This window comes from Tympanuchus pallidicinctus, unplaced genomic scaffold (genome assembly GCF_026119805.1).
Source record: "Tympanuchus pallidicinctus isolate F22 unplaced genomic scaffold, pur_lepc_1.0 scaffold209, whole genome shotgun sequence".
Lineage (NCBI taxonomy): Eukaryota > Metazoa > Chordata > Aves > Galliformes > Phasianidae > Tympanuchus > Tympanuchus pallidicinctus.
The window spans coordinates 1-25,588 of NW_026294732.1; the positions used below are offsets into that span (position 1 = coordinate 1).

Here is a 25,588-nt window from a genome sequence, read left to right on the forward strand (position 1 = left end):
AGCCACCCTGGATCCAGCGACCCCAATCTCCGCGCCACCATTTCCTTCAGCTTCCGGAATCGATCCGCCTGCGGTCGAGGCTTCGAGGCTGCATTCAGGACGACGGGGGGCCAGGCGGCGCAGGGCGCAGGGGAGGCCTGGGGTCGATTCAGGGAGGCCTGGGGTCGATTCAGGGAGGCCTGGGGCCGATTCAGGGAGGCCTGGGGCCGATTCGGGGAGGCCTGGGGGCCGATTCGGGGAGGCCTGGGGCCGATTCGTCGTCGCCATCGGTGCTCGGGGAGGCGGCGCGGCGCCGTGGAGCCGCGATTTTCCTCCTGCAGGCCAGGCTCCTCTTCACCGCCGACGGCGCCTCCTCCTGAGGACGGGCAGAGAGGAACGGGGGCGATGCCCCGCGTCAGCCTCCGCAGCCCCAAAAGGCCTCGGTTTCACCTCAAACCGTCCGACAGCTGCCAGGCTCTGCGGGGTTTCCTGAAGGGTAAATCGCGGCCCCCCCCCCCCCCCCCCCCCCCCCCCGGCTCCACGCTTCTGGAGCAACGCGTCCCTCTGCTGGAGGAACAGCTTCCCCTGCACACCCCACAGCCCCACATCTGTAGGGCTGCACCCAACCCACAGCCCCAAATCTATAGGGCTTGTGCCCACCCCACAGCCCCACACCAGTAGGGCCATGCCCACCCCCACAGCCCCACACCTATAGGGTTGTGCCCAACCCCACAGCCCCACACCTGTAGGGCTGCGCCCACCCCACAGCCCCACACCTGTAGGGCTGCGCCCACCCCACAGCCCCACACCTGTAGGGCTGCGCCCACCCCACAGCCCCACACCTGTAGGGTTGTGCCCAACCCCACAGCCCCACACCTGTAGAGCTGCACCCACCCCACAGCCTCACATCTATAGGGCTGCGCCCACCCCACAGCCCCACATCTATAGGGCTGCGCCCACCCCACAGCCCCACATCTATAGGGCTGCGCCCACCCCACAGCCCCACACTAGTAGAGCTTCACCCACCCCACAGCCTCAAATCTATAGGTCTGCGTCCAACCCACAGCCCCACATCTATAGGGCCATGCCCACCCCACAGCCCCACATCTATAGGGCCATGCCCACCCCACAGCCCCACACCTGTATGGCCGTGCCCAGGTTGGCCTTCAGCCTCATCCCGTAGAGCTGCGCCGACGCTGCTGCTGCTGGTTGCTGCCGCATCCCGGGGAGCTTCGGCTGCCGGTTCAGGTGCGACCCCCAGCAGCCCGAGTCCTGAGATGGGGACACAACGTGGGGAGGGGGGAGGGCGGCAAGGGGGGCAACCAAGGGGGGGCAACCAGGAGATGGGGGTGGGCAACCAAGAGTCGGGGGTGGGCCACCAAGAAGTGGCCACCAAGAACTGGGGGTGGGTAACCAAGAGTAGGCAGCCATGAGTTGATGGCCATGATTTGGGGGTGGGCTGCCAAGAGGGGGCCACCAAGAGGTGGGGGTGGGCAACCAGGAGTTGGGGGGTGGGCAACCAGGAGTTGGGGGTGGGCAACCAGGAGTTGGGGGTGGGCAACCAAGAGTCGGGGGTGGGCAACCAAGAAGTGGCCACCAAGAACTGGGGGTGGGGCAACCAAGAGTTGGGGGTGGGCAACCAGGAGTTGGCAGCCATGAGTTGGTGGCCATGATTTGGGGGTGGGCAACCAAGAGGGGGCAACCAGGAGTTGTGGCCATGATTTGGGGGTGGGCTGCCATGATGGGGCCACCAAGAGTTGGGGGTGGGGCAACCAAGAGTTGGGGGTGGGCAACCAAGAGTTGGGGGTGGGCAACCAAGAGTTGGGGGTGGGCCACCAAGAGTTGGGGGTGGGCCACCAAGAGTTGGGGGTGGGCCACCAAGAGTTGGGGGTGGGCCACCAAGAGGTGGCCATGAGTTGGTGGCCATGATTTGAGGGTGGGCTGCCAAGAGGGGGGCCACCAAGAGGTGGGAGTGGGCCACCAAGAGGTGGGGGTGGGGCACCAAGAGTCAGGGGTGGGCCACCAAGAAGTGGCCACCAAGAACTGGGGGTGGGCAACCAAGAAGTGGCCACCAAGAACTGGGGGTGGGCAACCAAGAGTTGGGGGTGGGCCACCAAGAAGTGGCCACCAAGAGTTGGGAGTGGGCAACCAAGAGTTGGCAGCCATGAGTTGGTGGCCATGAGTTGGGGGTGGGCAACCAAGAGGGGGCAACCAGGAGTCGTGGCCATGATTTGGGGGTGGGCTGCCATGATGGGGCCACCAAAAGTTGGGGGTGGGCAACCAAGAGTTGGGGGTGGGCAACCAAGAGTTGGGGGGTGGGCAACCAAGAGTTGGGGGTGGGCAACCAAGAGTTGGCTGCCAAGAATTGGGGGTGGGAAACCAAGAAGTGGCCACCAAGAGTTGGGGGTGGGCAACCAAGAGGTGGCCACTGTGAGTTGGTGGCCATGATTTGGGGGTGGGCTGCCATGATGGGGCCACCAAGAGTTGGGGGTGGGCAACCAAGAGTTGGGGGTGGGCAACCAAGAGTTGGGGGTGGGCAACCAAGAGGAGGCCACGAGTTGGTGGCCATGATTTGGGGGGTGGGCAACCAAGAATTGGCCATGATTTGGATGAGGGCTGCCAAAATGGGGGTGGGCAATCAGGAAATGGCCAGCGTGAGTTGGGAGTGGGCAACCAAGGGTGGCCATGAGTTGGTGGCCATGATTTGGGGGTGGGCTGCCATGATGGGGGCCACCAAGAGTTGGGGGTGGGCCACCAAGAGAGGTGACCTCCATAAGTTGGGGGTGGGCCACCAAGAGCTGGGGGCACTGAGTTGGGTCACGGGCCACCGCGAGTTGGGCTGCAGGCCGCCATGATGGAGGGGCTACAAGGTGCCGTGAGTCGGCCACCGAGCGCCAGCATGGAGAGGGGCCACAGGTCACCGTGAGGGAGGGCCACCAAGAATTGGTCACGGGCCACCAAGGGGGCCTTGGGCCATCAAAGGGGGGGGCTTGGGCCACCAAGGGGGGGGCTTGGGCCACCAAGGGGGGGGCTTGGGCCACCAAGGGGGGGGCTTGGGCCACCAAGGGGGGGGCTTGGGCCACCAAAGGGGGGGCACTGGGCCATCAAAGGGGGGGGCTTGGGCCATCAAAGGGGGGGGCCTTGGGCCACCAAGGGGGGGGGGCTTGGGCCACCAAGGGGGGGGGGCTTGGGCCACCAAGGGGGGGGGCTTGGGCCACCAAGGGGGGGGGCTTGGGCCATCAAGGGGGGGGCTTGGGACACCAAAGGGGGGGGCTTGGGACACCAAAGGGGGGGGGGCTTGGGCCACCAAGGGGGGGGGGCTTGGGCCACCAAGGGGGGGGGGGCTTGGGCCACCAAGGGGGGGGGGCTTGGGCCACCAAACGGAGCCGTGGGCCATCAAGGGGGGGCCTTGGGCATCAAGGGGGGGCCTTGGGCCATCAAGGGGGGGCCTTGGGCCATCAAGGGGGGGCCTTGGGCCATCATGGGGGGGCGGTGGGCCAGCAGGATCTGGCTGCAGGTAGCCACAGGGACGGCCCTTCCCCTTGTGAGCCCTCAGCGTTGGTACCTGCTGTGCCGCAGGGCTCTGCTCTGTGAGCTCCGAGCGCTGCTTCAGCTCCCGGTACTCCCGGTACAGCCCTGCGAGAGGAGCAAGGCAGGGCCGTGGTAATTAATTTGGGTGATTAGGAGGTAATTAATTAAGGGGAATGAGGGATAAGGAGGCCCCGCAGCGCCACGCTCACGTTTGGTGTCCTCTGAAGCCGCCGCCACGTCGGCCTGCGAGGGGAAACAGAGCAGAGCGTTCGTTTGGGTGGAAAGGCAGAAAAAGAGGCGATTTTGGGGGTGGGGACTGCAGAAAAAATGGCACAACAGCCACAAAAAACCACCAAGAAAGGCCAATCTGGGGCAGGAAGGTGCCAGAAGAGGCACTTATGGGGCAGAAACGCCCCCCAAAAGCACAAAAAAGGACATTTTGGGGGTGGAAATGCCCTGAGAGGCACCAAACGAGGCACTTTTAGGATGGAAAGCAAGGAATTTAGGGATAGAAACCCACCCACAAGCACCAGAAAAGGCTTTTTGGGAGCAAAACAGGCCCCAAAGAGGCACTTTTGGGGTACATCTGCACTTAAAGAGAAGCTCTGGGGGCAGAAAGAGGCCAAAAAGCACCAATAAAGGCCATATTTTGAGCAAAACGCCCCCAAAGGGGCCCTGAGGGGACAGAAATGCCCTCAGAAAGGCCATTTTGAGGCAGAAATACCCCAAAAAGCACCAAAAAAGGCTCTTTTAGGGGCAGAACAGCCCCAAAAAAGGCACTTTTGGGGTACATCTGTCCCTGAAGAAGCCCTTTTGGCACAAAAATACCCCATAAGCAGCAAAAAAGGCCATCTTGGGGGCAGAAAGATCCCAGCAATCACCAAAAAAGGCCAATTTAGCATAGAAAAACCCCAAAAGCAGCAAAAAAGGCCATTTTAGGGGTAGAAATACTCCAAAATCACCCAAAAAGACCCACCTGGGGTCAGAAATACCCCAAAAGCACCATTAATAGCCATCTCGGGGCAGAAAGACCCCAAAAAGCACCAGAAAAGGCCATTTTGGGATAGAAATACCCCAAAAAGCACCCAAAAAAAGCCAATTTTGGGGCATAACAGCCTCAAATGTGGCACTTTTAGGGTACATCTGCCTTTGAAGAGACCCTTCTAGGACAGAAACACCCAACAAGCACCAAAAATGCCCATTTGGGGATTAGAAATACCCCAGAAGAACAAAAAAAGGCAATTCTGGGGCAAAAATATCCCAAAAAGCACCAAAAAAGGCCTTTTTGGGGGCAGAAAGACCCCATAAGCATCAATAAAGGCCATTTTAGGGGCAGAAAGACCCCATAAGCATCAATAAAGGCCATGTGGGGGCAGAAAGACCTCAAAAAGCACCAAAAAAGACCCATTTGGGGCAGACATACCACAAAAAACACCAAAAAAGCCAATTTTGGGGGCATAACAGCCTCAAATGTGGCACTTTTAGAGTACATCTGCCTTTGAAGAGACCCTTCTGGGACAGAAACACCCCAAAAAGCAAAAAAAATGCCCATTTTGGGATTAGAAATACCCCAGAAGAACAAAAAAAGGCAATTCTGGGGCAAAAATATCCCAAAAAGCACCAAAAAAGCCATTTTGGGGGCAGAAACACCCCATAAGCATCAATAAAGGCCATCTGGGGGCAGAAAGACCCCAAAAAGCACCAAGAAAGGCCATCTTGGAGGCAGAAATAATCCAAAATCACCAAAAAAGGCCAATTTTGCACAGAAAAACCCCAAAAGCAGCAAAAAAGTCCATTTTGGGGGCAGAAAGACCCCATAAGCACCAATAAAGGCCATCTTAGGGCAGAAAGACCCCAGAAAGCACCATGAACAGCCTATTTCGGGGCAGAAATACCCCAAAGATCACAAAACGATGTCATTTCGAGGCAGAAATACCCCAAACATCACCCAAAAAAGCCCGTTTGGGGCAGAACCCCCCCAGAGGCCCTGTGAGACCCCCCCCCCCCCCCCAGAGGCCCTGTGAGGCCCCTCAGACCCCCCCCCCCCGTTCCCCCCTCACCTTTCCCGGTCTCCGGCCGTTCTCCCGTTCGAAAACCACCTCCCAGCCCTTCAGCATCGCCCGCAGTTCGCACAGCCGCTCCATGGGTTCAGATTCGGTTCCGTTCCGCTTCGATTCGGACCCTCAGAACCGCTCCGCTTCCTCCGTTCCCATTCCTTTCCCTCAGCGCTACGATCCGCCGCGAACTTCCCGCTCTCCTTTCTCTCCACCAATAGAAACGCCGGAAAGGAGACGGGCGGTAGGCTAAACCAATGAGAAGAGTAGAAAGAGCGCAATCCCGCCTCTCGTCTCCTCTGATTGGAGGAGAGCGGGGAGTCAGTGCGCAGAGGCGGAAGTGAGGAGGGAACGGGGCGGCGGCGGCGCTGAGGAGCGGTGAGAGGAGCTGGGGGGGGGAGGGGTTCTATGGGGGTCCTTGGGGGGGGTCTATGAGGGTCCTGGGGGGATTATGGGGCTGTGTGGGGCTCTATGGGGGGTCCTGTGGGGATTATGGGGCTCTATGAGGGGTCCTGTGGGGATTATGGGGCTCTATGGGATTCTATGGGGTGTTATGGGGGTCTTTGGGGGGTCCTGAGGAGGTTATGGGGTTCTATAGGGCTCTGTGGGGGTTATGGGGCTCTTGGGGGGTCCTGTGGGGGTCTGTGGGGTCCTGTGGGGATTGTGGGGCTGTGTGTGGGTCCTGAGGGGAGTTATGGGGTTCTATGGGGGATACTGCGGGGGTTTTTGGGCTTCTATGGGGGTCCTAAGTGAACGGTTATGGGGCTCTATGGGGGTCTATGGGAGTTCTGTATGGATTATGAGGCTCTATAGGGGGTCCTATGGGGGTTTTGGGGCTCTATGGGGGTCTGTGGGGATTAATGGGGCTCTATGTGGGGTTCCATGGGGTTTTGGGCATCTATGGGGGACCTGAGTGGGTTATGGGGTCTATGGGGGGTCCTGTGGGGATTCTGAGGCTCTGTGAGGGGTCCTGTGTGGGTTTTGGGGCTCTATGGGGGTTATGGTGGTCTGTGGGGATTATGGGGTTCTATGGAGCTCTATGTGGGGTTCTATGGGGGTCTCAAGTGGGTTATGGGAGTCTATGGGGGGTCCTGTGGGGATTCTGAGGCTCTGTGGGGGGTCCTATGGGGGTTTGGGGGCTCTATGGGAGTCCTAAGTGGGTTATGGGTGACTGTGGGGATTATGGGGTCTGTGGGGCTCTATGGGGCTCTATGGGGCTCTATGGGGCTCTATGGGGCTCTATGGGGACCTGAGTGGGTTACGGGACTCTATGAGGGGTCCTGTGTGGATTATGAGGCCCTATGGGGGGTCCTATGGGGGTTTGGGGGCTCTATGGAGGTCCTAAGTGGGTTATGGGCGACTGTGGGGATTATGGGTCTCTATGGGGCTCTATGTGGGGTCCCATGGGGGTTTTGGGCCTCTATGGGGACCTGAGTGGGTTATGGGACTCTACGAGGGTCTATGAGGGGTCCTGTGTGGATTATGAGGCCCTATGGGGGGTCCTGTGGGGGTTTTGGGGCTCTATGGAGGTCCCAAGTGGGTCATGGGGCTCTATGGGTGGGTCTGTGGGGATTAATGGGGCTCTATGTGGGGTTCCATGGGGTTTTGGGCATCTATGGGGGACCTGAGTGGGTTATGGGGTCTATGGGGGGTCCTGTGGGGATTCTGAGGCTCTGTGAGGGGTCCTGTGTGGGTTTTGGGGCTCTATGGGGGTCCTAAGTGGGTTATGGGGCTCTATGGGGGTTATGGTGGTCTGTGGGGATTATGGGGTTCTATGGAGCTCTATGTGGGGTTCTGTGGGGTCCCAAGTGGGTCATGGGAGTCTATGGGGGGTCCTGTGGGGATTATGAGGCTCTGTGGGGGATCCTATGTGGGGTCCTATGGAGGTTTTGGGGCTCTGTGGGGGTCCTAAGGGGTTATGAGGCTCTATGGGAGTCTGTGGGGGGTCCCGTGGGGATTCTGAGGCTCTATGGGGGGTCATATGGGGGGTCCTATGGGGGGTTTGGATGCTCTATGGGGGTCCTAAGTGGGTTATGGGGTCTGTGGGGATTATGGGGCTCTATGGGGGGTCATATGGGGGGGCTCATATGGGGGGTCCTATGGGGGTTTGGATGCTCTATGGGGCTCTATGGGGCTCTATGGGGCTCTATGGGGCTCTATGGGGCTCTATGGGGCTCTATGGGGCTCTATGGGGCTCTATGGGGCTCTATGGGGTTTTGGGTTCCATGGGGGTTTTGGGCCTCTATGGGGACCTGAGTGGGTTACGGGACTCTATGAGGGTCTATGGGGGTTCTGTAGGGATTATGAGGCCCTATGGGGGGTCCTATGGGGGTTTGGGGGCTCTATGGAGGTCCCAAGTGGGTCATGGGGCTCTATGGGGGTTATGGTGATCTGTGGGGATTATGGGGTTCTATGGAGCTCTATGTGGGGTTCTGTGGGGGTCCCAAGTGGGTTATGGGAGTCTATGGGGGGTCCTGTGGGGATTATGAGGCTCTGTGGGGGGGTCCTATGGGGGTTTGGGGGCTCTATGGGAGTCCTAAGTGGGTTATGGGCGACTGTGGGGATTATGGGGCTCTATGGGGCTCTATGTGGGGTTCCATGGGGGTTTTGGGCCTCTATGGGGACCTGAGTGGGTTATGGGACTCTACGAGGGTCTATGAGGGGTCCTGTGTGGATTATGAGGCCCTATGGGGGGCCCTATGGGGGTTTTGGGGCACTATGGGGTCCTAAGTGGGTTATGGGCGACTGTGGGGATTATGGGGCTCTATGGGGCTCTATGTGGGGTTCCATGGGGGTTTTGGGCCTCTATGGGGACCTGATTGGGTTATGGGACTCTACGAGGGTCTATGAGGGGTCCTGTGTGGATTATGAGGCCCTATGGGGGGTCCTATGGGGGGTTTGGGGGCTCTATGGAGGTCCCAAGTGGGTCATGGGGCTCTATGGGGGGGTCTGTGGGGATTAATGGGGCTCTATGTGGGGTTCCATGGGGTTTTGGGCATCTATGGGGGACCTGAGTGGGTTATGGGGTCTATGGGGGGTCCTGTGGGGATTCTGAGGCTCTGTGAGGGGTCCTGTGTGGGTTTTGGGGCTCTATGGGGGTCCTAAGTGGGTTATGGGTGACTGTGGGGCTCTATGGGGCTCTATGGGGCTCTATGGGGCTCTATGGGGCTCTATGGGGCTCTATGGGGCTCTGTGGGGCTCTATGGGGTTTTGGGTTCCATGGGGGTTTTGGGCCTCTATGGGGACCTGATTGGGTTATGGGACTCTATGAGGGTCTATGAGGGGTCCTGTGTGGATTATGAGGCCCTATGGGGGGCCCTATGGGGGTTTTGGGGCTCTATGGGGGTCCTAAGTGGGTTATGGGGCTCTATAGGAGTTATGGGGTCAGTGGGGATGATGGGGCTCTATGGGGCAGATCCTTTTGGGGGTTCTGGTGCTTTATGTGGGTCTTTGGGACATTGTGGGAGTCTCATTCTGGGGTAATATGGGGGTCTCAGGGTTGGGGGAGGCATAGGGAAGCCGTTATGGGGGTATGTCAGGGTTGGGGGTCGATGTGGGGGGGTCTCAGGGTTGGGGGTGCCATGGGGAAGCCATTGTGGGGGGGTGGTCAGGGTTGGGGGTCGGTGTGTGGGGGGGTCTCAGGGTTAGAGGTGCTGTGGGGAACCCATTATGGGGGGTCCAGAGTTGGGGGACAGTGTGGGGGGGGTCTCAGGGTTGGGGGGTGCCAGGGAGAACCCATATTGGGGGGCATCAGATTTGGGGGTCTGTGGGGATCTTAGGGTTGGGGGGTGGCATGGGGAAGCCATTTTTGGGGGGTCCAGGGTTGGGGGTTGGTGTGGGGGGGTCTCAGGGTTGGGGGTGCCATGGGGAAGCCATTATGGGGGGGGGTATCAGATTTGGGGGTCTGTGGGGATCTTAGGGTTGGTGGTTGGCATGGGGAAGCAATTATGGGGGGGTCCAGGGTTGGGGGTCAGTGTGGGGGGAGTCTCAGGTTTGTGGGGTGCCATGGAGAACCCATAATGGGGGGGTGGTGAGATTTGGGGGTCTGTGGGGATCTTAGGGTTGGGGGTGGCATGGAAAACCCATTATGGGGGATCCAGAGTTGGGGTCAGCGTGGGGGTCTCATTCTGGGGGTCTCAGGGTTGGGGGACCCATAATGGGGGATGGTCAGGTGCCATGTCCAGGAGAGACCCCCATATGACCCCCAGAACGAGACCCCCACGCTGATCCCAACCCTGACCCCCACCCCATAATGCCTTCCCTATGCCACCCTCCAACCCTAAGATCCCCACAGACCCCCAAATCTGACCCACCCCACCCCCCATAATGGGTTCCCCATGGCACCTCTAAGATGCCACGAAGGACCCATAATGGGGGACGGTCAGATTTGGGGGTCTGTGGGGGTCTCAGAGTTGGGGGTGGCATGGAAAACCCATTATGGGGGATCCAGGGTTGGGGTCAGCGTGGGGGTCTCATTCTGGGGGTCTTAAGGTTGGGGGACCCATAATGGGGGATGGTCAGATTTGGGGGTCTGTGGGGGTCTCAGGGTTGGGGGGGGTGCCATGAAGAACCCATTATGTGGTCAGATTTGGGGGTCTGTGGGGGTCTCAGGGTTGGGGGTGGCATGGAAAACCCATTATGGGGGGTCCAGGGTTGGGGTCAGCGTGGGGGTCTCATTCTGGGGGTCTTAGGGTTGGGGGACCCATAATGGGGGATGGTCAGGTGCCATGTCCAGGAGAGACCCCCATATGACCCCCAGAATGAGACCCCCACGCTGATCCCAACCCTGACCCCCCCCATAATGCCTTCCCTATGCCACCCCCCAACCCTAAGATCCCCACAGACCCCCAAATCTGACCCCCCTCCCCCCATAATGGGTTCCCCATGGCACCTCTAAGATGCCACGAAGGACCCATAATGGGGGACGGTCAGATTTGGGGGTCTGTGGGGTCTCAGGGTTGGGGGGGGTGCCATGAAGAACCCATTATGGGGTCAGATTTGAGGGTCTGTGGGGATCTTAGGGTTGGGGGCTGAGATGGGGAACCCATTATGGGGGATCCAGCGTTGGGGTCGGTGTGGGGGTCTCATTCTGAGGGTCTTAGGGTTGGGGGACCCATAATGGGGGATGGTCAGGTGCCATGTCCAGGAGAGACCCCCATATGACCCCCAGAACGAGACCCCCACGCTGATCCCAACCCTGACCCCCCCCATAATGCCTTCCCTATGCCACCCCCCAACCCTAAGATCCCCACAGACCCCCAAATCTGACCCCCCACCCCCCATAATGGGTTCCCCATGGCACCTCTAAGATGCCACGAAGGACCCATAATGGGGGACGGTCAGATTTGGGGGTCTGTGGGGGGGGGTCTCAGGGTTGGGGGGTGGCATGGAAAACCCATTATGGGTGGTCCAGGGTTGGGGTCAGCGTGGGGGTCTCATTCTGGGGGTCTTAAGGTTGGGGGACCCATAATGGGGGATGGTCAGGTGCCATGTCCAGGAGAGACCCCCATATGACCCCCAGAACGAGACCCCCACGCTGATCCCAACCCTGACCCCCACCCCATAATGCCTTCCCTATGCCACCCCCCAACCCTAAGCTCCCCACAGACCCCCAAATCTGACCCCCCACCCCCCATAATGGGTTCCCCATGGCACCTCTAAGATGCCACGAAGGACCCATAATGGGGGACGGTCAGATTTGGGGGTCTGTGGGGTCTCAGGGTTGGGGGTGGCATGGAAAACCCATTATGGGGGGTCCAGGGTTGGGGGTCGGTGTGGGGGTCTCAGGGTTGGGGGTCCCATGGAGAACCCATAATGGGGGATGGTCAGGTGCCATGTCCAGGAGAGACCCCCATATGACCCCCAGAATGAGACCCCCACGCTGACCCCAACCCTGACCCCCCCCATAATGGCTTCCCTATGCCACCCCCCAACCCTAAGATCCCCACAGTCCCCCAAATCTGAACCCCCCCCCCAACCCCCCATAATGGGTTCCCCATGGCACCTCTAAGATGCCACGAAGGACCCATAATGGGGGACGGTCAGATTTGGGGGTCTGTGGGGGTCTCAGAGTTGGGGGTGGCATGGAAAACCCATTATGGGGGATCCAGGGTTGGGGTCAGCGTGGGGGTCTCATTCTGGGGGTCATATGGGGGTCTCTCCTGGACATGGCACCTGACCATCCCCCATTATGGGTCCCCCAACCCTAAGACCCCCAGAATGAGACCCCCACGCTGATCCCAACCCTGACCCCCCCCATAATGGCTTCCCCATGCCACCCCCCAACCCTAAGATCCCCACAGACCCCCAAATCTGACCCCCCTCCCCCCATAATGGGTTCCCCATGGCACCTCTAAGATGCCATGAAGAACCCATTATGTGGTCAGATTTGGGGGTCTGTGGGGGTCTCAGGGTTGGGGGGGGTGCCATGAAGAACCCATTATGGGGTCTGTGGGGGTCTCAGGGTTGGGGGTGGCATGGAAAACCCATTATGGGGGATCCAGGGTTGGGGTCAGCGTGGGGGTCTCATTCTGGGGGTCTTAGGATTGGGGGACCCATAATGGGGGATGGTCAGGTGCCATGTCCAGGAGAGACCCCCATATGACCCCCAGAATGAGACCCCCACGCTGATCCCAACCCTGACCCCCCCCCCCATAATGGCTTCCCTATGCCACCCCCCAACCCTAAGATCCCCACAGACCCCCAAATCTGACCCCCCACCCCCCATAATGGGTTCCCCATGGCACCTCTAAGATGCCACGAAGGACCCATAATGGGGGACGGTCAGATTTGGGGGTCTGTGGGGGTCTCAGGGTTGGGGGTGGCATGAAGAACCCATTATGGGGGATCCAGGGTTGGGGTCAGCGTGGGGGTCTCCCTCTGGGGATCAGTGCGGGGATGTCGGGGTGCCATGGAGGAGCCATTTTAAGGCCGGAATCAGATTTGGGGCTCGGCGTGGGGGGCTCAGCGTGAGAGGGAGCCCCGGTTCACCCTCTGTAGAGCACTCAGAGCGCCGGCTCCACCGTTATCCATCCCTGTGACCCCATTTTTATCCCTTTCCCCAGCCCCACAGCCGCCCCACATCCCCGCCGGTGCCCCACCACCGCCATGACCACCCCCACCACCTCCTCCCTGGTCTCGCTCTGCGCCCGCCGCCTGGTCGCCCACCTCCCCAGCGCCCGCCGCTCTCTGCCGCTGCTCCCCGCCGAATTGTACCCCGCTCTGCTCCAGGCCGCCCTCCTGGACTGCCGCGTTCCCCTCCTGCAGGACCTGGTGAGGTCCTGGCCTTTCCCAATCCTCTCCCTACGCTGCGACCCCCATCGCCACCCCGACCAGCTCTGCGTCCAGGCTGTTCTCCTGGCCGTCACCGCGGGGCTGCGGTCCGACGCCGGGTAGGTGACCGACTTGGGATCGTTGGGAGGGTGGGGGGTTTGTTGGTTTTTCTTTTCTGGGGGGGGGGGGTGGTTTTGTTGTTGTTGGGTGGTGGTTGTGCCTGGTTGCGGGGTGACGTGTGGTGCTGATGGGTTTGCAGGGCGTAGGGGGATGGGGGTCGTTGGATCGGCTGCGGTTGTCGCCAAATCGGTTGTTGGTCGATGTTGGGTTGGTCGTCGTCGTCATAGGATGGGTTGTGGTCGTCACCAGGTCAGGTGTGGTCATCATTGGGTTGGTTGTGGTTGTAGGATTGGTTGTGGTTGTCACCAGATCGATTGTGGGATGGTTGTGGTGGTTGTTATTGGGTCGGCTGTGGTTGTGGGATCGGTTGTGATCATCGTTGGGTTGGTTGTGGTTGTAGGACTGGTCGTGGTTGTCACCAGATCGGTTGTGGTCGTTGTTGGGTTGGTTGTGGTTGTGGGACTGGTCGTGGTTGTCACCAGATCGGTTGTAGGATTGGTTGTGGGCATCGTTGGGTCGGCCTTGGTTGTGGTTGCCACCGGATCAGGTGTGGTTGTTGAAGGATTGGTCACCAGCTTGGTTGTGGTTGTCGTAGGATCAGTTGTGGTTGTTGTCATTGGCTCAGCTGTGGTTGTGGGATCGGTTGTGGTTGTCACTGGTTGGTTGTAATCATCGTTGGGTTGGTTGTGGTTGTGGGATTGGTCGTGACCAGATCAGGTGTAGTTGTCATAGGATCAGTTGTGGGCATCGTTGGGTCAGCTGTGGTTGTAGGATTGGTTGTGGTTGTCATTGGGTTGGTTGTGGTCATGGTTGGGTCGGCCGTGGTTGTAGGATTTGTCACGGTTGTCACCAGATCAGTTGTGGGATGGTTGTGGGATTGGTTGTGGTGGTTGTCATTGGCTCAGCTGTGGTTGTAGGATCGGTTGTGGGCATCGTTGGGTTGGCCTTGGCTGTGGTTGCCACCGGATCAGGTGTGGTTGTTGAAGGATTGGTCACCAGCTCGGTTGTGGTTGTCGTAGGATCAGTTGTGGTTGTTGTCATTGGCTCAGCTGTGGTTGTGGGATCGGTTGTGATCATGGTTGGGTTGGTTGTGGTTGTCACTGGTTGGTTGTAATCATGGTTGGGTTGGTTGTGGTTGTCACTGGTTGGTTGTAATCATGGTTGGGTTGGTTGTGGTTGTCACTGGTTGGTTGTAATCATGGTTGGGTTGGTTGTGGTTGTAGGACTGGTCGTGGTTGTCACCAGCTCGGTTGTGGGATGGTTGTGGGATTGGTCGTGGTTGTTGACACTGGGTCAGCTGTGGTTGTGGGATTGATTCTGGTTGTTGCAGGGTTGGTTGTGGTCATCGTTGAGTTGGCTGTGGTTGTAGGATGGGTTGTGGTTGTACCAGATCGGTTGTGGTTGTCGTAGGATCAGTTGTGGTTGTTGTCACTGGTTCAGCTGTGGTTGTAGGATTGTTTCTGGTCGTCATTGGATTGGTTGTGATTGTCGTTGCATTGGCTGTGGTGGTGGCATTGGTCATGGCCGTCACCAGATCAGTTGTGGGTGTCCTAGGATTGGTCATGATTGTTGTCATTGGCTCAGCTGTGGTTGTGGGATCAGTTGTAGTCATCACCAGATCAGTTGTGGTTGTTTTAGGATCGGTTGTGGGCATCGTTGGGTCGGCTGTGGTTGTAGGATGGGTTGTGGTGGTCACCAGCTCGGTTGTGGTTGTCGTAGGATCAGTTGTGGTTGTTGTCATTGGCTCAGCTGTGGTTATGGGATCGGTTGTGGTTGTCACTGGTTGGTTGTAATCATGGTTGGGTTGGTTGTGGTTGTCACTGGTTGGTTGTAATCATGGTTGGGTTGGTTGTGGTTGTCACTGGTTGGTTGTAATCATCGTTGGGTTGGTTGTGGTTGTCACTGGTTGGTTGTAATCATTGTTGGGTTGGTTGTGGTTGTCACTGGTTGGTTGTAATCATCGTTGGGTTGGTTGTGGTTGTAGGACTGGTCATGGTTGTCACCAGCTCGGTTGTGGGATGGTTGTGGGATTGGTCGTGGTTGTTGACACTGGGTCAGCTGTGGTTGTGGGATTGATTCTGGTTGTTGCAGGGTTGGTTGTGGTCATCGTTGGGTCGGCTGTGGTTGTAGGATGGGTTGTGGTTGTACCAGATCGGTTGTGGTTGTCGTAGGATCAGTTGTGGTTGTTGTCACTGGTTCAGGTGTGGTTGTAGGATTGTTTCTGGTCGTCATTGGATTGATTGTGATTGTCGTTGCATTGGCTGTGGTGGTGGCATTGGTCATGGCCGTCACCAGATCAGTTGTGGGTGTCCTAGGATTGGTCATGATTGTTGTCATTGGCTCAGCTGTGGTTGTGGGATCAGTTGTAGTCATCACCAGATCAGTTGTGGTTGTTTTAGGATTGGTTGTGGGCATCGTTGGGTCGGCCTTGGCTGTGGTTGTTGAAGGATTGGTCACCAGCTCGGTTGTGGTTGTCGTAGGATCAGTTGTGGTTGTTGTCATTGGCTCAGCTGTGGTTGTGGGGTTGGTTGTGATCATCGTTGGGTTGGTTGTGGTTGTGGGATCGGTTGTGGTCGTCACCAGATCAGGTTTGGTTGTCATAAGATTGGTTGTGGGCGTCATCAAATCAGTGGTGGCTGTCATAGGATGGGTCGTGGTCGTCACCAGGTCAGGTGTGGTTGTTGTGGGATGGTTGTGGTGGTTGTTATTGGGTCGGCTGTGGTTGTAGGATCGGTTGTGATCATCACCAGGTCAGGTGTGGTCATCATTGGGTTGGTTGTGGTTGTAGGAATGGTCGTGGTCGTCACCAGATCGATTGTGGTCGTTGTTGGGTTGGTTGTGGTTGTGGGACTGGTCGTGGTTGTCACCAGATCGGTTGTGGGATTGGTTGTGGTGGTTGTCATTGGCTCAGCTGTAGTTGTAGGATTGGTTGTGGGCATCGTTGGGTCGGCCTTGGCTGTGGTTGTTGAAGGATTGGTCACCAGATCGGTTGTGGTTGTCATAGGATCAGTTGTGGTTGTTGTCATTGGCTCAGCTGTGGTTGTGGGATCAGTTGTAGTCATCACCAGATCAGTTGTGGTTGCTTTAGGATCGGTTGTGGGCATCGTTGGGTCGGCTGTGGTTGTTGGATGGGTTGTGGTGGTCACCAGCTCGGTTGTGGTTGTCGTAGGATCAGTTGTGGTTGTTGTCATTGGCTCAGCTGTAGTTGTGGGGTTGGTTGTGGTTGTCATTGGTGGGTTGTAATCATCGTTGGGTTGGTTGTGGTTGTGGGATTGGTCGTGACCAGATCAGGTGTGGTTGTCATAGGATCAGTTGTGGGCATCGTTGGGTCAGCTGTGGTTGTAGGATTGGTTGTGGTTCTCATTGGGTTGGTTGTGGTCATGGTTGGGTCGGCCGTGGTTGTAGGATTTGTCACGGTTGTCACCAGATCAGTTGTGGGATGGTTGTGGGATTGGTTGCGGTGGTTGTCATTGGCTCAGCTGTGGTTGTAGGATTGGTTGTGGGCATCGTTGGGTCGGCCTTGGTTGTGGTTGCCACCGGATCAGGTGTGGTTGTTGAAGGATTGGTCACCAGCTCGGTTGTGGTTGTCGTAGGATCAGTTGTGGTTGTTGTCATTGGCTCAGCTGTGGTTGTGGGATCGGTTGTAATCATCGTTGGGTTGGTTGTGGTTGTAGGACTGGTCGTGGTTGTCACCAGCTCGGTTGTGGGATGGTTGTGGGATTGGTCGTGGTTGTTGACACTGGGTCAGCTGTGGTTGTGGGATTGATTCTGGTTGTTGCAGGGTTGGTTGTGGTCATCGTGGGGTCGGCTGTGGTTGTAGGATGGGTTGTGGTTGTACCAGATCGGTTGTGGTTGTCGTAGGATCAGTTGTGGTTGTTGTCACTGGTTCAGGTGTGGTTGTAGGATTGTTTCTGGTCGTCATTGGATTGGTTGTGATTGTCGTTGCATTGGCTGTGGTGGTGGCATTGGTCATGGCCGTCACCAGATCAGTTGTGGGTGTCCTAGGATTGGTCATGATTGTTGTCATTGGCTCAGCTGTGGTTGTGGGATCAGTTGTAGTCATCACCAGATCAGTTGTGGTTGTTTTAGGATCGGTTGTGGTCATTGTTGGGTCGGCTGTGGTTGTAGGATGGGTTGTGGTGGTCACCAGCTCGGTTGTGGTTGTCGTAGGATTCAGTTGTGGTTGTTGTCATTGGCTCAGCTGTGGTTGTGGGGTTGGTTGTGGTTGTCACTGGTTGGTTGTAATCATCGTTGGGTTGGTTGTGGTTGTCACTGGTTGGTTGTAATCATGGTTGGGTTGGTTGTGGTTGTCACTGGTTGGTTGTAATCATGGTTGGGTTGGTTGTGGTTGTCACTGGTTGGTTGTAATCATGGTTGGGTTGGTTGTGGTTGTCACTGGTTGGTTGTAATCATGGTTGGGTTGGTTGTGGTTGTCACTGGGTTGGTTGTAATCATCGTTGGGTTGGTTGTGGTTGTAGGACTGGTCGTGGTTGTCACCAGCTCGGTTGTGGGATGGTTGTGGGATTGGTCGTGGTTGTTGACACTGGGTCAGCTGTGGTTGTGGGATTGATTCTGGTTGTTGCAGGGTTGGTTGTGGTCATCATTGGGTCGGCTGTGGTTGTAGGATGGGTTGTGGTTGTACCAGATCAGCTGTGGGATGGTTGTGGTGGTTGCCATTGGCTCAGCTGTGGTTGTAGGGCTGGTCGTGGTGGCCATGAAATCAGGCGCGGTTGTTGTGGGATGGTTGTGGTTGTGGTCATTGGATTGGCCGTGGTTGTAGGATCGGTTGTGGTCGTCACCAGATCAGCTGTGGTTGTTGTAGGGTCGGCTGCGGTCGTTGTCACCAGATCAGCCGCGGTCGTCACCCGGTGTGTTTGTGGTAGGGGGGTTTGGTCAGAAAGACTGAAGGAAGGAGGGTTGTGATGGAGAGATGTGGGTTGGATGGGTGGAAGGAGAAGGTTTGGGTCAATCAGAAGGAAGGGATGGGTTGGATGGGTTTGGATTGGATGGGTGGAACAGGGGGGTTGGGTTGGATGGGCAGAAGGAGAGAGGGCTGGGTTGGACAGATATGGGTGGGACAGAGGGAAGGAGAAGGTTTGGGTCAATCAGAAGGAAGGAGGGTTGGGTTGGATGGGTTTGGATTGGATGGATGGAACAGGGGGGTTGGGTTGGATGGACGGAAAGAAGGTTGTGATGGACAGATGTGAGTTGGATGGATGGAAGGGGGGTTGGGTTGGATTGGATGGACAGAAGGAAGGATGGTTGGGTACGACAAATATGAGGTGGATGGATGGAAGGAGGAGGCTTGGGTCAATCAGAAGGAAGGAGGGTTGGGTTGGATGGGTTTGGATTGGAGGGATGGAACAGGGGGGTTGGGTCGGATGGACGGAAGGAGAGAGGGCTGGGTTGGACAGATATGGGTGGGACAGAGGGAAGGAGAAGGTTTGGGTCATTCAGAAGGAAGGAGGGATGGGTTGGGTTGGATGGGTTTGGATTGGATGGATGGAACAGGGGGGTTGGGTTGGATGGACAGAAGGATGGTTGTGATGGACAGATGTGAGTTGGATGGATGGAAGGGGGGGTTGAGTTGGATGGGTTTGGATTGGATGGATGGAACAGGGGGATTGGGTTGGATGGACAGAAGGAAGGATGGTGGGGTTGGACAGATATGGATGGGACAGAGGGAAAGAGAAGGTTTGGGTCAATCAGAAGGAAGGGATGGGTTGGATGGGTTTGGATTGGATGGATGGAACAGGGGGGTTGGGTTGGATGGCAGAAGGAAGGATGGTTGGGTGGGACAGATATGGGTGGGACAGATGGAAGGAGAAGGTTTGGGTCAATCAGAAGGAAGGGGGGTCGGGTGAGACGGGTGGAAGAAATGCTGGCACCTTTCTCCTCCCTCAGCCCGCGGCCATGTCTGCGTGTGTTGGACATGACCGGCATCCAGGACGGTGCGGAACACGGTCCGGACAGCGTCACCCTGTGGTCGAGGACAGTACTGCTGGCCAAAGCCTGCCTGGAAGCCTCTCAACGCCGAACCGAACCGCGTGGCACCAAAGATCAGAAGGGTTCCCCGGTGCCCGCGGTGGAAATCCGCGTCGACCTCTTTGTCAACAGCACCTCGGGGGCCATCCTGAGGGCGGCCCTACGGGGCGGAGGGGCCCTACGCCTGCGCTGCCGTGACTTCCACGCCGAGGAGCTTTCCCTAGGAGGCACCTTGGATCTGTTGGAGGCCTTGGAGCCGCTCGGCTTGCGGCGCGTCGAGCTGCGCTTCAACAACCTGGGGTTGGCCGGGCTGTGCCAGGTGGTGCCGCGTCTCGCTCGCTTCCCACACCTGGCCAGCTTGAGGTTGCCCTACAGCAACGTGGACGTGAGGAGGCCTGGGATGGAAGATGGGCTGAAGGAGCTGGCGGAAGCGTTGGGTTCGTTGCACGGGCTGAGGGAGCTCAACCTGGGCTCGTGCCGGCTGGCGGGGCGGCTGGGGCTGCTGCTGGGGTGAGCAATGCTTTGTGATTCTCATTTCGGGGGGTGATTTGGGGTTTTGGTGCTTGGGGTTCTGTAGATGTTATGAGTTGGCCCTTCTGTGTGGTTTTGGTGAAGGTGAGGATGATCCCAACTCAACCCGCTGGCCACGGAGACCCAGGTTATGGGTTTTATTAGGGGAGATTTGGGGCTTTGGTGCTTGGGGTTCCATAGATGACACAAATCTGCCCTCCTGTGGGATTTTGGTGAGGTTGAGGATGACCCCAAGTCAACCAGTTGGTTGGTTATGGGTTTTGGTGAAGGTATGAGTGGTCCCAACTCAACCAGTTGCCCATGGAGATGTGGGTTGTGGGTTTTATTTGGGGAGAGTTCGGGTCTTGGTGCTTGGGGTTCTGTAGATGCTTGGAGTTGGCCCTTCTGTGTGGTTTTGGTGAAGGTGAGGATGATCCCAACTCAACCAGTTGGCCATGGAGATGTGGGTTGTGGGTTTTATTTGGGGAGATTTGGGGCTTTGGTGCTTGGGGTTCTGTAGATGTTATGAGTTGGCCCTTCTGTGTGGTTTTGGTGCAGGTGGGGATGACCCCAACTCAACCCTCTGGCCACGGAGACTCAGCTTATGGCTTTTATTTGGGGAGATTTGGGGTTTCGTTGCTCGGGGCTCCATAGACGACACAAATCTGCCCTCTTATGGGGTTTGGTTGATGATGAGGATGGTCCCTACTCAACCAGTTCATCTGTTACGGAGTGATGGGTTTTGGTGAAGGTGAGGATGATCCCAAGTCAACCAGTTGCCCATGGAGATGTGGGTTATGGGTTTTATTTGGGGAGATTTGGAGCTTTGGTGCTTGGGGTTCTGTAGATGTTATGAGTTGGCCCTTCTGTGTGGTTTTGGTGAAGATGAGGATGATCCCAACTCAACCCGCTGGCCACGGAGACCCAGGTTATGGGTTTTATTAGGGGAGATTTGGGGCTTTGGTGCTTGGGGCTCCATAGATGACACAAATCTGCCCTCCTGTGGGATTTTGGTGAGGTTGAGGATGACCCCAAGTCAACCAGTTGCCCATGGAGATGTGGGTTGTGGCTTTTATTGAGGGAGTGTTGGGGTTTTGGTGCTTGGGGTTCTGTAGATGCTTGGAGTTGGCCCTTCTGTGGGGTTTTGGTGATGGTGAGGATGACCCCAACTCAACCTGTAGGCATGGAACCACTGGTTGTGGCTTTTATTTGGGGAGATTTGGGATTTCATTGCATGGGATTCCATAGTAGGCAAGAATCTGCCCTTCTGTGTGGTTTTGGTGACGGTGAGGATGATCCCAAGTCAACCAGTTGGCCATGGAACCATGGGTTGTGGGTTTTATTTGGGGAGATTCGGGGTTTTGGTGCTTGGGGTTCTGTAGATGTTATGAGTTGGCCCTTCTGTGTGGTTTTGGTGAAGATGAGGATGATCCCAACTCAACCCGCTGGCCACGGAGACCCAGGTTATGGGTTTTATTAGGGGAGATTTGGGGCTTTGGTGCTTGGGGCTCCATAGACGCCACAAATCTGCCCTCCTGTGGGGTTTTGGTGAGGTTGAGGATGACCCCAAGTCAACCAGTCGGTTGGTTATGGGTTTTGGTGAAGGTGGGAATGGTCCCAACTCAACCAGTTGGCCATGGAACCACGGGTTGTGGGTTTTATTTGGGGAGATTTGGGGCTTTGGTGCTTGGGGCTCCATAGATGCCACAAATCTGCCCTCCTGTGGGGTTTGGTTGATGATGAGGATGGTCCCAAGTCAACCAGTTGATTTGTTACGGAGTGATGGGTTTTAGTGAAGGTGAGGATGATCCCAAGTCAACCAGTTGGCCATGGAGATGTGGGTTGTGGGTTTTATTTGGGGAGAGTTGGGGTTTTGGTGCTTGGGGTTCTGTAGATGCTTGGAGTTGGCCCTTCTGTGTGGTTTTGGTGCAGGTGGGGATGACCCCAACTCAACCCTCTGGCCACAGAGATGCAGCTTATGGCTTTTATTTGGGGAGATTTGGGGTTTCGTTGCTCGGGGATCCATAGACGACACAAATCTGCCCTCTTATGGGGTTTGGTTGATGGTGGGGATGGTCCCTACTCAACCAGTTCATCTGTTACGGAGTGATGGGTTTTGGTGAAGGTGAGGATGATCCCAAGTCAACCAGTTGCCCATGGAGATGTGGGTTATGGGTTTTATTTGGGGAGATTTGGAGCTTTGGTGCTTGGGGTTCTGTAGATGTTATGAGTTGGCCCTTCTGTGTGGTTTTGGTGAAGATGAGGATGATCCCAACTCAACCTGCTGGCCACGGAGACCCAGGTTATGGGTTTTATTAGGGGAGATTTGGGGCTTTGGTGCTTGGGGCTCCATAGACGCCACAAATCTGCCCTCCTGTGGGATTTTGGTGAGGTTGAGGATGACCCCAAGTCAACCAGTCGGTTGGTTACTGGTTTTGGCGAAGGTGGAACGGTCCCAACTCAACCAGTTGGCCATGGAGATGTGGGTTGTGGGTTTTATTTAGGGAGAGTTGGGGTTTTGGTGCTTGGGGTTCTGTAGATGCTTGGAGTTGGCCCTTCTGTGGGGTTTTGGTGAAGGTGAGGATGATCCCAACTCAACCAGTTGGCCATGAAGATGTGGGTTATGGGTTTTCTTTGGGGAGATTTGGGGTTTCGTTGCTTGGGGCTCCGTAGATGCCACAAATCTGCCCTCCTATGGGGTTTGGTTGATGGTGAAGATGGTCCCAAGTCAACCAGTTCATCTGTTACGGAGTGATGGGTTTTGGTGACGGTGAGGATGATCCCAACTCAACCCGTTGGCCATGGAGATGGGGGTTATGGCTTTTATTTGGGGAGATTTGGGGATTTGGTGCTTGGGGTTCTGTAGATGCTTGGAGTTGGCCCTTCTGTGTGGTTTTGGTGAAGGTGGGGATGACCCCAACTCAACCCTCTGGCCACGGAGACTCAGCTTATGGCTTTTATTTGGGGAGATTCGGGGTTTCGTTGCTCGGGGCTCCATAGACGACACAAATCTGCCCTCTTATGGGGTTTGGTTGATGGTGGGGATGGTCCCAAGTCAACCAGTTGATCTGTTACGGAGTGATGGGTTTTGGTGAAGGTGAGGATGATCCCAAGTCAACCAGTTGCCCATGGAGATGGGGGTTGTGGGTTTTATTTGGGGAGATGTGGTGCTTTGGTGCTTGGGGTTCTGTAGATGCTTGGAGTTGGCCCTTCTGTGTGGTTTTGGTGACGGTGAGGATGATCCCAACTCAACCAGTTGGCCATGGAGATGGGGGTTATGGGTTTTATTAGGGGAGATTTGGGGCTTTGGTGCTTGGGGTTCTGTAGATGTTATGAGTTGGCCCTTCTGTGTGGTTTTGGTGAAGATGAGGATGATCCCAACTCAACCCGCTGGCCACGGAGACCCAGGTTATGGGTTTTATTAGGGGAGATTTGGGGCTTTGGTGCTTGGGGCTCCATAGACGCCACAAATCTGCCCTCCTGTGGGATTTTGGTGAGGTTGAGGATGACCCCAAGTCAACCAGTCGGTTGGTTACTGGTTTTGGCGAAGGTGGAACGGTCCCAACTCAACCAGTTGGCCATGGAGATGTGGGTTGTGGGTTTTATTTGGGGAGATTTGGGGTTTTGGTGCTTGGGGCTCCGTAGATGCCACAAATCTGCCCTCCTGGGGGGTTTTGGTGAAGGTGAGGATGGTCCCAAGTCAACCAGTTGATTTGTTATGGAGTGATGGGTTTTGGTGAAGGTATGAGTGGTCCCAACTCAACCAGTTGGCCATGGAGATGGAGGTTATGGGTTTTATTTGGGGAGATTTGGGGTTTTGGTGCTCGGGGTTCTGTAGATGCTTGGAGTTGGTCCTTCTGTGTGGTTTTGATGAAGGTGGGGATGATCCCAACTCAACCCTCTGGCCACGGAGACTCAGCTTATGGCTTTTCTTTGGGGAGATTTGGGGTTTTGGTTGCTTGGGGCTCCATAGACGCCACAAATCTGCCCTCCTGTGGGGTTTTGGTGAAGGTGAGGATGACCCCAACTCAACCAGTTGCCCATGGAGATGTGGGTTATGGCTTTTATTTGGGGAGATTCGGGGTTTCGTTGCTCGGGGCTCCATAGCTGTCACATCCCTTGACCCGCAGCTCCTCCTCATCCCCCCCCCAGGTCCCTGCGGCGCCCGCTGGAGAGCCTGGAGCTTCCCTTCTGCCACCTGCAGCCCTGCGACCTCGCCTTCCTGGCCGGCAGCCCTCACGCCCCGGCCCTGAAGAAGCTCGACCTGAGCGGCCACGACCTCTCCTCCTCCCTCCTCCCTCCCTTCCTCCATCTCCTCCCTGCCGTCTCCTCCTCCCTCCGCCATTTGGACGCGGCCGAATGTCACCTCGGCGACCGCCACCTCCCCGTCCTGCTGCCGCCTCTCAGGCTCTGCGTCCGCCTCTCCTACCTCGGCCTCTTTGGCAACCGCTTGTCCTCCGCCGGCCTGAAGGTCCTGCTGGAGGGGACCCGAGCCCTGTCCTCCCTTCGCCTCGTCGTCCACCCCTACCCCACGGATTGCTGCGACAGCGGCGACGGCGACGTCCGCGAGGGCTGCGTGGCCGCGCTGCGGGAGGAGCTGCAGGGAATGCTGGGCAGCGCTGGCAGGGAGGACGAGGTGTGGAGCTGCAGCCTGCAGCATCACGGCGGGTCCGACTTCTTTGCGCTGTGAGGTGCGGTGACAAAGGGACGCAGAGGGACAAAGGGACGGCAGGAATGGCGGCCAAGGGACGGCGGGACATGAGGTGACCAAGGGACAGCAGGAGATGTGGTGACCAAGGGACAGCAGGAGTGGTGATGAAGGAACAACCAGGACAAAGGGACAGCAGGAGATGTGGTGACCAAGGGACACCAGGAGTGGTGATGAAGGAACAAATGAGAGGAGTGGTGACAAAGGGACACAGAGGGACAAAGGGACGGCAGGAATGGCGGCCAAGGGACGGCGGGACATGAGGGGACAAAGGGACACCAGGAGATGTGATAAAGGAACAACCAGGACAAAGGGACAGCAGGAGTGGTGATGAAGGAACAACCAGGACCAAGGGACAGCAGGAGTGGTGATGAAGGAACAAGCGAGAGGAGTGGTGACAAAGGGACACAGAGGGACAACGGGACGGCAGGAATGGTGACCAAGGGATGCTGGGACATGAGGTGACCAAGGGACAGCAGGAGATGTGGTGACAAAGGGACACCAGGAGTGGTGATGAAGGAACAACCAGGAGTGGTGATGAAGGAACAATTGAGAGGAGTGGTGACAAAGGGACAATTGGGACAAAGGGACGGCAGGAATGGTGACCAAGGGACGGCAGGACATGAGGTGACAAAGGGACAGCAGGAGTGGTGACAAAGGGACGCAGAGGGACAAAGGGACGGCAGGAATGGCGGCCAAGGGACGGCGGGAGGTGTTGGTAACAAAGGGACACCGGGAGATGTGGTGATAAAGGAACAACCAGGACCAAGGGACAGCAGGAGTGGTGATGAAGGAACAAGCGAGAGGAGTGGTGACAAAGGGACACAGAGGGACAAAGGGATGGCAGGAATGGTGACCAAGGGATGCTGGGACATGAGGTGACAAAAGGACAGCAGGAGTGGTGACAAAGGGACGCAGAGGGACAAAGGGACGGCAGGAATGGTGACCAAGGGATGCTGGGACATGAGGTGACAAAAGGACAGCAGGAGTGGTGACAAAGTGATGCAAGGAGGACTGGTGACAAAGGGACAACCAGGACAAAGGGACAGCAGGAGTGGTGGGGACAAGTAGGACATATGGTGACAAAGTGACAACCAAGAGGTGTGGTGACCAAGGGACAGCAGCAGTGGTGACAAATGGACAACCAGAAGGACTGGTGACAAAGGGACGCAAGGAGGAATGGTGACAAAAGGACAACCAGGACAAAGGGACACCGGGAGGTGTGGTGACAAAGGGATGCAAGGAGAAGTGGTGACAAAGGGACAACCAGGACATATGGTGACAAAGGGACACACAGGGACAAAGGGACACCGGGAGAGGTGGTGACAAAAAGGACAGCTGGAGCAGTGGTGACAAAAGGACAGCAGGAGGGATGGTGACAAAGGGACACCGGGACAAAGGGACACCGGGAGGCGTGGTGACAAAGGGA

At 57.0% G+C, this 25,588-nt stretch overlaps 2 protein-coding genes and 1 long non-coding RNA gene across 3 annotated transcripts; 2 read left to right on the forward strand and 1 right to left on the reverse strand.

Annotated features, from left to right (window-relative positions):
• Positions 1–190: 190 nt before the first annotated feature.
• On the reverse strand, positions 191–5,936 carry LOC128081307 (ATP-dependent DNA helicase Q4-like). The gene is made up of 5 exons (XM_052684409.1): positions 5,571–5,936; positions 3,720–3,753; positions 3,545–3,615; positions 1,120–1,251; positions 191–355 (listed from the first exon to the last, which is right to left on the reverse strand). Exons 1-5 carry the CDS (start codon positions 5,652–5,654, stop codon positions 191–193), a joined length of 486 nt encoding a protein of 161 aa, XP_052540369.1. The 5' UTR covers positions 5,655–5,936.
• Positions 5,937–12,123: 6,187 nt separating this feature from the next.
• LRRC14 (leucine rich repeat containing 14) lies at positions 12,124–24,475 on the forward strand. The gene is made up of 4 exons (XM_052684410.1): positions 12,124–12,138; positions 12,564–12,955; positions 18,861–19,451; positions 23,604–24,475. The coding sequence occupies exons 1-4, from the start codon at positions 12,124–12,126 to the stop codon at positions 24,139–24,141; spliced, it is 1,536 nt and encodes a 511-aa protein (XP_052540370.1). The 3' UTR covers positions 24,142–24,475.
• On the forward strand, positions 14,882–17,124 carry LOC128081303 (uncharacterized). Its single transcript, XR_008207150.1, has 5 exons — positions 14,882–15,157; positions 15,467–15,544; positions 15,629–15,776; positions 16,290–16,613; positions 17,026–17,124. It is a non-coding gene; the product is annotated as an uncharacterized LOC128081303 (long non-coding RNA).
• Positions 24,476–25,588: the final 1,113 nt, after the last annotated feature.

Coding starts and splice junctions, on each gene's coding strand:
- LOC128081307 (XM_052684409.1), bottom strand. CDS start 5,654: ATGGAGCGGCTGTGCGAACTGCGGGCGATGCTGAAGGGCTGGGAGGTG. Junction 3,616..3,719: donor GGCTTCAGAGGACACCAAAC/GTGAGCGTGGCG, acceptor CTCCTCTCGCAG/GGCTGTACCGGGAGTACCGG. Junction 1,252..3,544: donor AGAGCCCTGCGGCACAGCAG/GTACCAACGCTG, acceptor TCCCCATCTCAG/GACTCGGGCTGCTGGGGGTC.
- LRRC14 (XM_052684410.1), top strand. Junction 12,956..18,860: donor GGGCTGCGGTCCGACGCCGG/GTAGGTGACCGA, acceptor CTCCTCCCTCAG/CCCGCGGCCATGTCTGCGTG. Junction 19,452..23,603: donor CGGCTGGGGCTGCTGCTGGG/GTGAGCAATGCT, acceptor TCCCCCCCCCAG/GTCCCTGCGGCGCCCGCTGG.